Raw genomic sequence first — 10732 nt, 5'->3', positions numbered from 1 at the left:
AAATCGGCCAGAACATATTACGGACAGAATGCGTCAGATACTTGTTAGACGAGATCCAGTTCAAGTCTCCAAACGAGAGTTCCCAGTAAACAGCGAGGGTCGGCGATTTACTACAAGTAACTACAAAAGACGTCTGCACAATGAAGAAGAAGTTGCTCGTAGTTAGCTTATTTATTCAGTGACTAAGGATGCAATACTTTGTTTCTGTTGCCGTCTTTTCGGTGGTACTACAATGTCACTCTCTTCTCGTGAAGGTTTTTCGGATTGGAAGCATATGTCCGGACTGTTATCAGACCATGATAGATCTTTGACTCACATGAAGGCTTTCCAATCGTGGTTTGAACTTGCAAACCGATTACAGTCAGGTAAAACAGTTGACGCTGAAAACCAAGCAATTATTCGCAATGAAACTGAGCGTTGGAAAAAGGTTCTCAAACGACTGCTGTGTATAATTCAGTTTCTTGCTTCCCAGAACTTGGCATTTCGTGGTCAAAATGACACTATTTACTCAAGAAACAACGGCAATTTTCTCAAACTAGTTGAGTGTATTGCACAGTTTGATGTTACTATGGCTGAGCAAAGGCGACGAATAACATGTAAAGAAACACATGTACATTATTTGAGCAAGGACATTCAAAATGAAATAATTGAACTCCTTGGGTCAAAAATAAAGGATAAAGTTTTGACTGATCTAATGAAAGCGACATATTATTCCGTAATATTAGATTGTACACCAGACGTAAGTCATACAGAGCAAATTACACTAATTGTTCGTTTCGTGAAGGTAGAACTGGGTAAGGAACCATCCATTGAAGAAGAACTTTTTTTGGGGATTTTTGTGCATAAATGATTCTTCAGGAGAAGGACTACCACTATTTTGGAAGAATTAGAAAAACTGAAAATTCCTCTCTCAAACATGCGGGCCAAGGGTATGATAACGGTGCCAATATGAAAGGAAAGCACTCAGGCGTTCAAAAAAGAATATTAGATCAAAATAGTCGAGCATTTTTTGTCTTTTGTAGCTCCCATTCGTTGAATTTGGTTGTGAATGATTCTGCAATGTGCTGTAGTGAGGCTGTAATTTTTTTTTTGCTTTATTGCAAGAAGTATACAATTATTTTTCTAGTTCCACATATCGTTGGTCTGTTCTGCAAAAACATATATCCAATTTCACTTTGAAACCTCTTAGTGATACTAGATGGGAGAGTTGTATTGATGCTGTCAAATCGTTTCGCTACCAGTTAGGAGAAATTTACGATGCTCTTTTCGAAGCATCAAAGGACTCAAAGATAGACGTTATGGGCAAAAATAAGGCTTGTTCCCTGGCTAGGAAGCTCCTGAATTTTAAGTTCGTTTGTGTTGTGGTGTTTTGGTATGAAGTTCTTTCTTGTGTTAATGTGGTTAGCCATGTTTTCCGACAAGAATCAGTGGACATTCAGCAAGCAGTTGATCTGCTTAAGAAAACCAATTGTCGCCTTGAGAACATGCGAAGTAATGAAGGTTTCCAGAATATTTTGGTTGATGCCAAAGTAATTGCTGAAGAGCTCGACATTCAACCACAATTTGAGAATTAACCAAAACTCCGACCTAGAAAAGTCAAACGACAATTTTTGTATGAATCTGAAGACGAACCGATTAATGATCCATACAGTGCGTGTAAATGTAACTTCTATTTTTGCATATTAGACACAATTATCTGTTCCCTGAATGAAAGATTTCAACAACTGAAGCAGCACAGAGAAATATTTGGGTCTTTGTATGACATCCATCCAATAACGGACAAAGAGTATTTAATAAAGTGTTGCAAGGACTTACAACTATCTTTAACGGACAAAGATCACTATGATATTGACGGATTTCAGTTATATCAAGAGCTCTTACTTTTACCTTCTTTTCTCGGTTCTGAAAGTGGGAAACAAACCGTTGCAAGTACTTACATATATTTGCAAGAACTCCCTTATTGGGTTATTTCCAAATTCAACTATTGCTCTAAGAATCTTACTAACTATTCCTGTAAGTGTAGCTTCAGCAGAAAGAAGTTTCTCCAAGTTGAAACTTATAAAGAACTACCTAGATCAACGATGGCGCAAGAGCGTCTTGTAGGCCTTTCTATGATGTCTATTGAATGTGATGTTCTGTGTGAACTTGACACTGATACTTTAATTAAAGACTTTGTAGAGAAAAAGGCACGAAAAGTTAACTTTACTTAGCATTGTAAACAAGTCAAAGGACAATTTGCATTAAAACTGTATAAAGATATTACTGGTTGTATTATTTGTATTACGAAATCTTTGTACAATGCTGTTACAAAATATATTTGTATGTTCTTTTGCTCATATATGTGTTCTCTTTTGCAGTTAACAAGGTTGTTTATGTATATATGTGTAAATAAATGCTGTATCGTATCATCAATCTTAATTTTATATAAACATCGTTGTTTCTTGAATCGTTCTGTCAATTTCTAATCAGTTACGTAGAATATTTTGCATGCTCGTGTGTAAATAATTGTTTCGTATATCGTTAACCAAAACTTACTCTGTGTATTTAACTGACAAAACTTAAAATCTTAGTTTGATAATTGATTTTTATAGTTATAGTTATAGAGTTCAAGGAGTTATCCTTTAAAAGCAGCTATCTGTAAGGTAGCATAGCAAATTTAAACTCAGAAAGAAGTTTCCATGCTCAGAAAGAAGAACATACCAATGGGTTGTAGGGGGCGCCATATGGATTCTTTGCCCGGGTGATATTTTCCCCTTCCGCCGGCCCTGTCTGCACACTGTATTGTATTAACGCCATGGTGAGTGCTTCATCAAGCGCGTTTACACCCGAGTGATATAGATCTACGAATAGCAAGCGCATATTACGTAGCGGGGAACGACAAATTGTTTTAAATGTATATTTGTATTTTCGATCCTGTGATGGACCAAAATTAACCTCGGTTTGTGAAGCACTTCAGTTCACAGCTAATGAAACACTTGTTGACATTTCAACTTGTTGACAACAAGTAAAAAAGCATCATATCAAATCTGGCAGAAAATTAGAAACTCCCCGAAAAACAACTGATGACAAACATGTGACAAGGATGGACATTTATGACGACTTTTTCCGCACCACAATTCGAAGACATATCCATGCGTTCTTCAAGAGGAATGAACTTCTAACTATCGACAAAATCTTACGCGTTCTGAGGGATGATGAAGAAATACCTCAGTGTTCAAAGTGGACTTTGCCAGTATTATGAAAGAAATGGGGTTTGCCTATATGAGAAGTTCTCTACTTATTGATAGAGAAGACATCATTGCAAGTAGACATAAATACTTGTGTCTTATCAGGAAAGCTAGAGAACAAGGCAGATCAATCGTGTATACTGATGAAACCTGGGCCAACAAAGGACATACAAAATCTAAGGCATGGACTGACACTCACATAAAATCAGCTGATCAGGCTAAACGAGAGGGACTTTCTACAGGGGACGAGCGGGAAAGGAGAACGATTGATATTGGTACATGCTGGCTCCAAAAACGGTTTCGTTCCCAATGTTCAAATGATTTTTCACGGAAAAAAGGATAAAAGAAATACCGGTACAGATTATCACGGTGAAATGGATACTAGAGTTTACAAAAATTATTTCACTGAGAAACTGCTTCCTAACATCCAGCCACATTAATTGATTGTGTTCGATAATGTTTATACTTTTTTTATTATCTGTACTATGTTCAATAAAATTCAAACATTATTTGAAAGTAGTGTTACCAGAAAGGAATAAACGGAAGATTTTACGATTTTTACAGATGCATTTATGGTTTGGTTGAACATTTTAATTGGTTGAGTACCTATTGCGTGATGAGGCCACACACAAACCCTTATTCGCTTTTATACCTAGGTATATATAGATAGTTTCACGTCCCACGGTATGAACCATGGCTAAAGGAGAAGATGGTGATGATAATTAATGAAATGGTGGAAAGCAAAAATGGAAGCAAACGGAAGAATCCCGAGAAAACCTACGCACATGGAGTTTCTCCATCACTATTTACTTATTTGTTTTTAGCGTTATCCATACTAACCATCTTATTGACACTTATACTTGATTACAGTTACGACATAAGCCCTGTTCAGGAAACTAGGTTAATCCCTACATAATCTGAAAGGAGATACATCAGCATTACTTTTTCATCGTTGTTTCTCTGGTAGAAGTCACGATCTCTCTGAATGTAAGTTCCTAACTGAACAGGAAAAGAACAGTGAAATTATGAGTAGGAGAGTAAGAAGAAGACTAGTAACCTTATAAAACATACTATACAATAACATTAATTAATATTACCAAACCAATTTTTGCAATATATTCCAACTTAAAAGAGCTATATCATAAAACTAATATTATGTACTAAGTTACTTCTACCAGAACGACGATGATATGCACTAAATCTATGCAGTTATACTGGATATTCTGGAGAAGAAATTTTCTACAGAAAAATCTTAATAGATCAACCAAGTTACCCCACGTTAGTTTGTTTTCTCACGTCACGGAACTGCTGGAATAACACAGAATCTGTGAATTTCAACTATAAAAATACACAAGAACATCCATCTAATTCCCTTCATCTGTATGAAGATATTATAAGATATATACGTATATAATCCGAAATACATGAGCTCCCACTGGCAATCAAAACCGGATCTCCTGCTGCAGAGCTGCGAATTCTAACCATATAATCACAAGGGAGCTTTGTTACTTTCCCGAATACTGGTAACTAGTGTAATGTACACCATGTCCAAAATGATTGTCGCATGTCTATAAAAATGTTGTAGGAATATAATTTGATAACAAATTCGCTCGGTATTTCTTTTAATGTTAGAATGTGTATAATCGGCAAAGACATGTATGTGGCAAATTTCATGTCAAAAGAGCAGTAAATAAGAACAATAAAACGAAAATAAAACTTTCTTGTCCATTTAGCAACATTTTGTTTTACTCATTTTAATTTTTTGGGGGCGCGGTGGCTCAGTGGTAGAGCGTTCTACTCCGGTGCTTGGGATCACTGGTTCGATCCCAGTTCGCGCCGTGTGGACTTTGTGGTGAACAAACACCGTGCTCGTGGGTTTTCTCGGGTTCTCCCGTTTCCTCCCACTTTCTTCATTCCACCATTTCACTCATCTCTCATTATCACCGTCTCCTTTAACCTAACCGGCATAACCGTGGGACGTAAAACTTAAAGATTTCATTTCATTTTAATTTTCATATTTATAATTCTATTCCTATGAAGTTAATCACAAATATACATTTCCCGATTATACACATAGTATCAGTATTAAAAGTACCCTTCAAAATCATTATCAAATTAAATTCTTACAAGAAGACACTTATAGATATTTTGGACATGAGTGTACTTCAACATACGTTTAAACAAAAACAAAAACTAAAAAGAAGTTGCAGAATACTGTTATTGCTAACACAGTAAACATATCAATGTCCAGTGCCCAACAGGATTGATAATCGAAGTTTCAAGCAACAGAAACAAGAAAAGTCTAAAGGCGGATTTTCATGCCCGCGTTAGAACGGAAGCATCACATGTAGCGTATTCATCGTAAATTATTTTCGTTTTCATACATCCGTGCGTGTATTGCGCCAAATTACTACTCCCTAGCTAATGCGCATGCGTAAAATAGAAAGTTTGCGACTTCCGCCATGTTAGTCAGTGAATACAATAGTGTACGCGCGCTACTTCCGTCAGAATTGAACAAATTTCTACTCTGACGCGAGTGTAGCGCGCCATCTCCGATGCGTGATTTCATTGGCTGTTTAGCACAATCTCTCGCAACTCACGGGGGTAAAGGACACATGAAAATCCGCCTTAATGCTTTTTAATCACCATCGTCTCCATCAGACACTCAATATGACGTCTGTCTGATGAAAACAACTTTAACCCGTAAGTACTAAGGACCGTCTCTCAGACTGCTGCGACTTTTCATATCATTATATTTTCCACACCACTGCCACTACAAATGGATCTTTTAGTCTACCTTCTTGTCTAGCAAATAGTTACATATTGTGAAGTTTGTGTTATAGTTGATACCCTGTGTGCGACGCTGGAGGGGTCGAGCGGTCACACAGACGTACTATATATAGTAGTTATGTAAGTATTTTGCTGTTTAGCTATCTTTCATTATCTGCCAATAATCAGCAGCAAGGGCGCCCATCAGGGGAGCATGATGGGGCGCTCGCCCCCTAGAGGAAATTGTACTTCAGAATATCGAAAATTCAATAGAAACCACAACATGGGCGCCCTTGATCAGCAGTTTTGTGTCTTACCGTTGGCGCGTCTGGCACCAAACATCAAATAATGTGACTGGAATACCTGAAATAATATTTTATAACATGACTAAGGGCAGAGTGGATACTCTAGACGAAAAATACACATCCATACGTCAAGTCATCGAACAAGACGATGGCCATTGTAAATTTTATTTATGCCGGTGGATTGATTTCATGAAAACGTTGGCAAAAGGACTTGTTAAATAGTTGAAACTGTAAGACTATATTTAAGTTTTATTAAGTAATCTGTAACTTTGCTTTGATCCCTCAGGAACGAGATATCTCTACGTGGATCTTTCCTTAGATATCTGATAACGAAACACACATACGCTTGAACACCGCCCTCACCCCAAAGTTACGCAGAAATTTTCTATATATATTGCAAATAATTTATAGAAAATTTACGTGTAAGATTTCGGGTATACCGGGCTCGTCCTCCGGTTTCCTTCTTTAGTAACGAGCCTGATCTAAATAATTGACTAGCAAATTAACTTTTATTTTATTTTAGACCCCTACTTATTTATTTTAGGACATTAACAACATAAATTTTAAATATCAGAACGTGGTCACTATATGATCGACCCACGTGTTATGTCAATATTCTACCATTTTATTCGTCACAAGTTCCCAACGTTGACTTCCCCATTGTTGTAAATACGCCTATTTATTTGTTGTCTCACTTGCTATTGATTAAGGTTAACTATACGGCAACCTTTTAAAATGAGGATTCTTTTAGAAGTGAGTTATACTCATTATCTAATTGCAAAGCGAGAAAATATAATCCATATAAATAAACTTTTACATCATCAATTATGGAAGTAAGTCACTTTCCTTCGCGTTTACGGATAGATGTGTGTTATTTCCTTGAAATATTATTGGATGTATGCTACATTGATATGTGTTATTTGTCAATGAACTGTGCTATCAGAATGCACATTTCTTTACCAGAAAAAGATTAATAAAATCAACCCCGTGCTGCAAGTTTTTACATACGTATACATCATGGACGCCCGAAGGGGAGGGCAGGGTGGGACTAGTTCACGAAAATGTATACGTAATAATAGCAAACCACGTACATTAAATATTAGAAATATCAGATGTAATATAGCAACTATGGAGATGGCACTCTCCCCTAGAAAATTTTCTTCGGGCGCCCCCGGTATATATATCTTACGTGATAACAAAATGATAATACAATAAATCTACGTAAAATTATTCAAATTTGACACAATGTAATAGATAATTTCTTTAGGACTTTACAATTATTTCCACTGCTTCAAACTGATTGGTTGGATTGCATTTAAGTTTAGTCTCGTAAAGAGGAGAGGTTATGTGAGACGTGGACCTGCAGATTAACAGGGAATCATATCCACATGAGCTCCTGACGGAAATCAAACGCGGGTTTCTTAAACGTGTACGCTAAACATATTGAAAAGTGGAAGCTCTGTTGGTGAAACTGACCAAGAACAAAAAGGTGAATTTACCCGATCCTACTCCCTTATATAATTTAAGAAAAATGTTTCCAATAATTTTGTTGAAATCTAGCTGAAATGCCCTTTCTTTGCAAGGGAGAATAAATTTATGTACCGTATTTGATCCCGTTCCTCCTTTTCGGGTGTAGATAGGAGACGAATTTGAAATTAAACAGCATCGACAGTGTGGCTATTCATCTCGTGAATTCGACATTAGCATCGAATGTTTTCTATTATTTTTAAATGTCACTCTTTTCCCACCCTAGCCGATAAGGATGCGGCTGAACTTGAACTGGGTCTCAAGTGTTACTAACAATTTCAACAACTCCAAAAGTTACAGATTAGGGCATTTATTCCGAAGTTGGGCGTCCACTTTCGCCACGTTTTTTCGCTGTTATCTCCTTTCCACATTTTCTGCAATGTGTTATTAGGTCCATTAGTCTGTGCTCTTCACAAACTTTTAAAAGATTTTGCTCGTTATCAACGTATTGCTTCACAAATGTTAAAACTATTAGTTCATTGCCCTTGTACATTCGCCATGTTGATAACATAAATGCTCGTTTCTTTCCCACAATGCAACTGTTCGGTTACCTTGCGCCAAGTAGTTCCCTCCGCTCGCCGTATAGTCCCATGTTTATAACCGCTTATATATAACAAATAAACAGATTTTTCGAGACTCTTATACATTATCAAGCACACAAACGATCAAAATATCCATATCTTTCTTGTAAATTTTAAAAATTTTGCTGGATACGGACGCCCAACTTTGGAATTTAACCCCAGATTAGATACTAACATCTGTCGGTCGCGAGGGCGAGGGTGAGTGAGATCGGAATAAAATGAAAATCTATTGTTTGGGCCCATTTTGTTAAAATTAATAGACTGCAATTTATTGTCTCTGAGTAAGGATACCAACTGGAGCGCCTCTATACACCTGCAGCCATGTTAAGAATACAAATGTTCGTTAATTCCCCACAAACCAAGTGGCAACCTTGCGAGAAGTAGTTCCCTTCGCTTGCCAAATAGTTACATATTTATAATCGCTTATAAAAAAAAAAAAAAAAAACAGCTTCCGCTCTCCTTACATATTATCAAGTACACAAACGAGCAAATTATTCATTTCTTCCCACTAAATTTCCAAAATTTTGCTAGAAACGGACGACCAACTTTGAAACTCAACCAATTACAGAATCCATTTATGGTAGTATTACAATAATGAAGTACACCTTTGCACTAACCTGTCTGGTGAAATACACTCTCTGGATATATGCAAGTTAAGATAGAGTTTGATTCTCTCTTCCAAATTTACAAAAGCCAAGTTCAATATTCAACAGAAACACTGAAATCACTTTGACTTTGTAATAGCAGCTATCCCAAACACACACAATATAACTGACCACTTATAATAATATTTACTATATGCACAATAAGGTAGAAGAAAGCAACGTACAACTTTTCAAAGGAGGAAACATTCCAATGGCGTCAGTATCTAAGTCATTTAACGCCAATATTTTTCAGTTCCTGCTTCATCTTTGCTTTCCAGCTCATATATTTGTGTAGGAAAGCTTTTTTCTTTGAATGGAACGGAGCTTTTAATATTTTGATTTTACTAATTTATTTTTCAAGTCTAATTAAACGTTTTTTGATTTTAAAATGCATTTAGTTAGAGATAAATATAAAATTAGTCGAAACAAATTAGATTTACATCTATTAAAATTATGTATCGTAGAATTCAATTTTTACAAAGCAAGGGATATTTAAAGCGATTTTCTTTCGACCACTTAAGAGGTCTCTCTTTTGCAGTAGGGGAGAGGGGGGTACATTTGAACAGGGGGTACCTTTGAACATTTAAGATAACAGGCTAGAAATAATAGCATATCTGGTGGTTTCAAAATTTTTAGTTTGGCAAAACTGCGTTACGTGACGGTCAACTGTTATCTGCCATTTTACTGTAACTGTTGATGAACAGCAGTATTTTCTTACATTTGTGGGGTGGAAAGTTGGAATTTTTGTGAAGTTTTGTAAGATTTTTGACAGAAGCCTGTGTTTTGATATTATCTGCCATTCATTGCAGAAGCAAGTACATTAATTTACTTATCTAATGTTGCCCTTTGTATTTCAAAATAGTTTGTACTACCTGGGTATTACCAAATTCCGCTTGGTCATGCCGGTTGGGGCAGTTTTGAACAAAAATTAGGGGGCACATTTGAACATTGTTCTACCTCTACTTTTCTGAAACTTATAAGTACCACCAACATGTTTGTGTTCTCAGACAAGGAAGACAAATGTTCAGTGCCAACTGCTGATATTGTGTGTAGACTTTCTAATCCCACAACTTCTGGAGAGACAAAGCGTACTGCAAAAATTCTGACATTTCATGTTGATTTGCAGAATTTTAGTGTAGAATAAATTTTGTGTCCAGTACCCGGTTAGTGGTGAAAAAAATGTAATTTCTTAGATCTCTTAGATTGCTAGTAGTAATAGGTTTTCCATTAAGCCTATCAGGTATGACGAGCTAAATTAAAAAGTGAATCATAATCATATTTTCACAGATATGCTACGATGATCGTATTCTTTTAAATTTTTCTTCAGATCACACCTACGCCTATAGATATGTTGTCCACATATCCTTTTGTGTGTGTGTGTAACGTATAACGTACAGCATATATGCAGGCCCGTATTTAGGTAACTACTATTCTGTGCTCGAACACAGGACGTCACAATTTAGGGGGCGACAAAATTTTGGTTTTTTTTTTTAAAAAGATTCACAATAAAGTTATATTTAATACTATCACACTCAGAGTCCCGCGCAAAAGCGAGAAAATGTTTAATTCGTTCTAATTACAGTAGTTATTAATTAGCTACCTTATCTGATTATTTTTTAAAAAGTCATTCTCTCCTACTCCCACTCTAAGGGGTGAGGATGAACTTGAACATCATGAAA

The 10732-nt window shown here is 36.3% G+C and overlaps 1 protein-coding gene and 1 non-coding gene across 2 annotated transcripts; both read left to right on the top strand.

The window, feature by feature from the left end:
* The first annotated feature begins 232 nt into the window (after positions 1-232).
* On the top strand, positions 233-1574 carry LOC145681999 (uncharacterized). Its single transcript, XM_081753602.1, has 2 exons — positions 233-794; positions 1105-1574. Exons 1-2 carry the CDS (start codon positions 233-235, stop codon positions 1572-1574), a joined length of 1032 nt encoding a protein of 343 aa, XP_081609728.1.
* Positions 1575-4994: 3420 nt separating this feature from the next.
* TRNAR-CCG (transfer RNA arginine (anticodon CCG)) lies at positions 4995-5066 on the top strand. Its single transcript is given in 2 exon segments — positions 4995-5030; positions 5034-5066. It is a non-coding gene; the product is annotated as a tRNA-Arg (tRNA).
* The last annotated feature ends 5666 nt before the right edge of the window (positions 5067-10732 follow it).

Source organism: Thermobia domestica, chromosome 3, assembly GCF_964235325.1.
Source record: "Thermobia domestica chromosome 3, izTheDome1.hap1.1, whole genome shotgun sequence".
NCBI classification, from domain to species: Eukaryota; Metazoa; Arthropoda; class Insecta; order Zygentoma; family Lepismatidae; genus Thermobia; species Thermobia domestica.
The sequence above is the reverse complement of the archived record's forward strand: the minus strand, read 5'-3'. Positions and strand labels throughout refer to the sequence as shown.

Bases quoted from the DNA above. Each gene is read 5' to 3' on its own strand.
- LOC145681999 (XM_081753602.1), top strand. From the start codon at position 233: ATGTCACTCTCTTCTCGTGAAGGTTTTTCGGATTGGAAGCATATGTCC. The intron at 795-1,104 runs GTAAGGAACCAT...CTTTATTGCAAG, and splicing joins TTTCGTGAAGGTAGAACTGG to AAGTATACAATTATTTTTCT.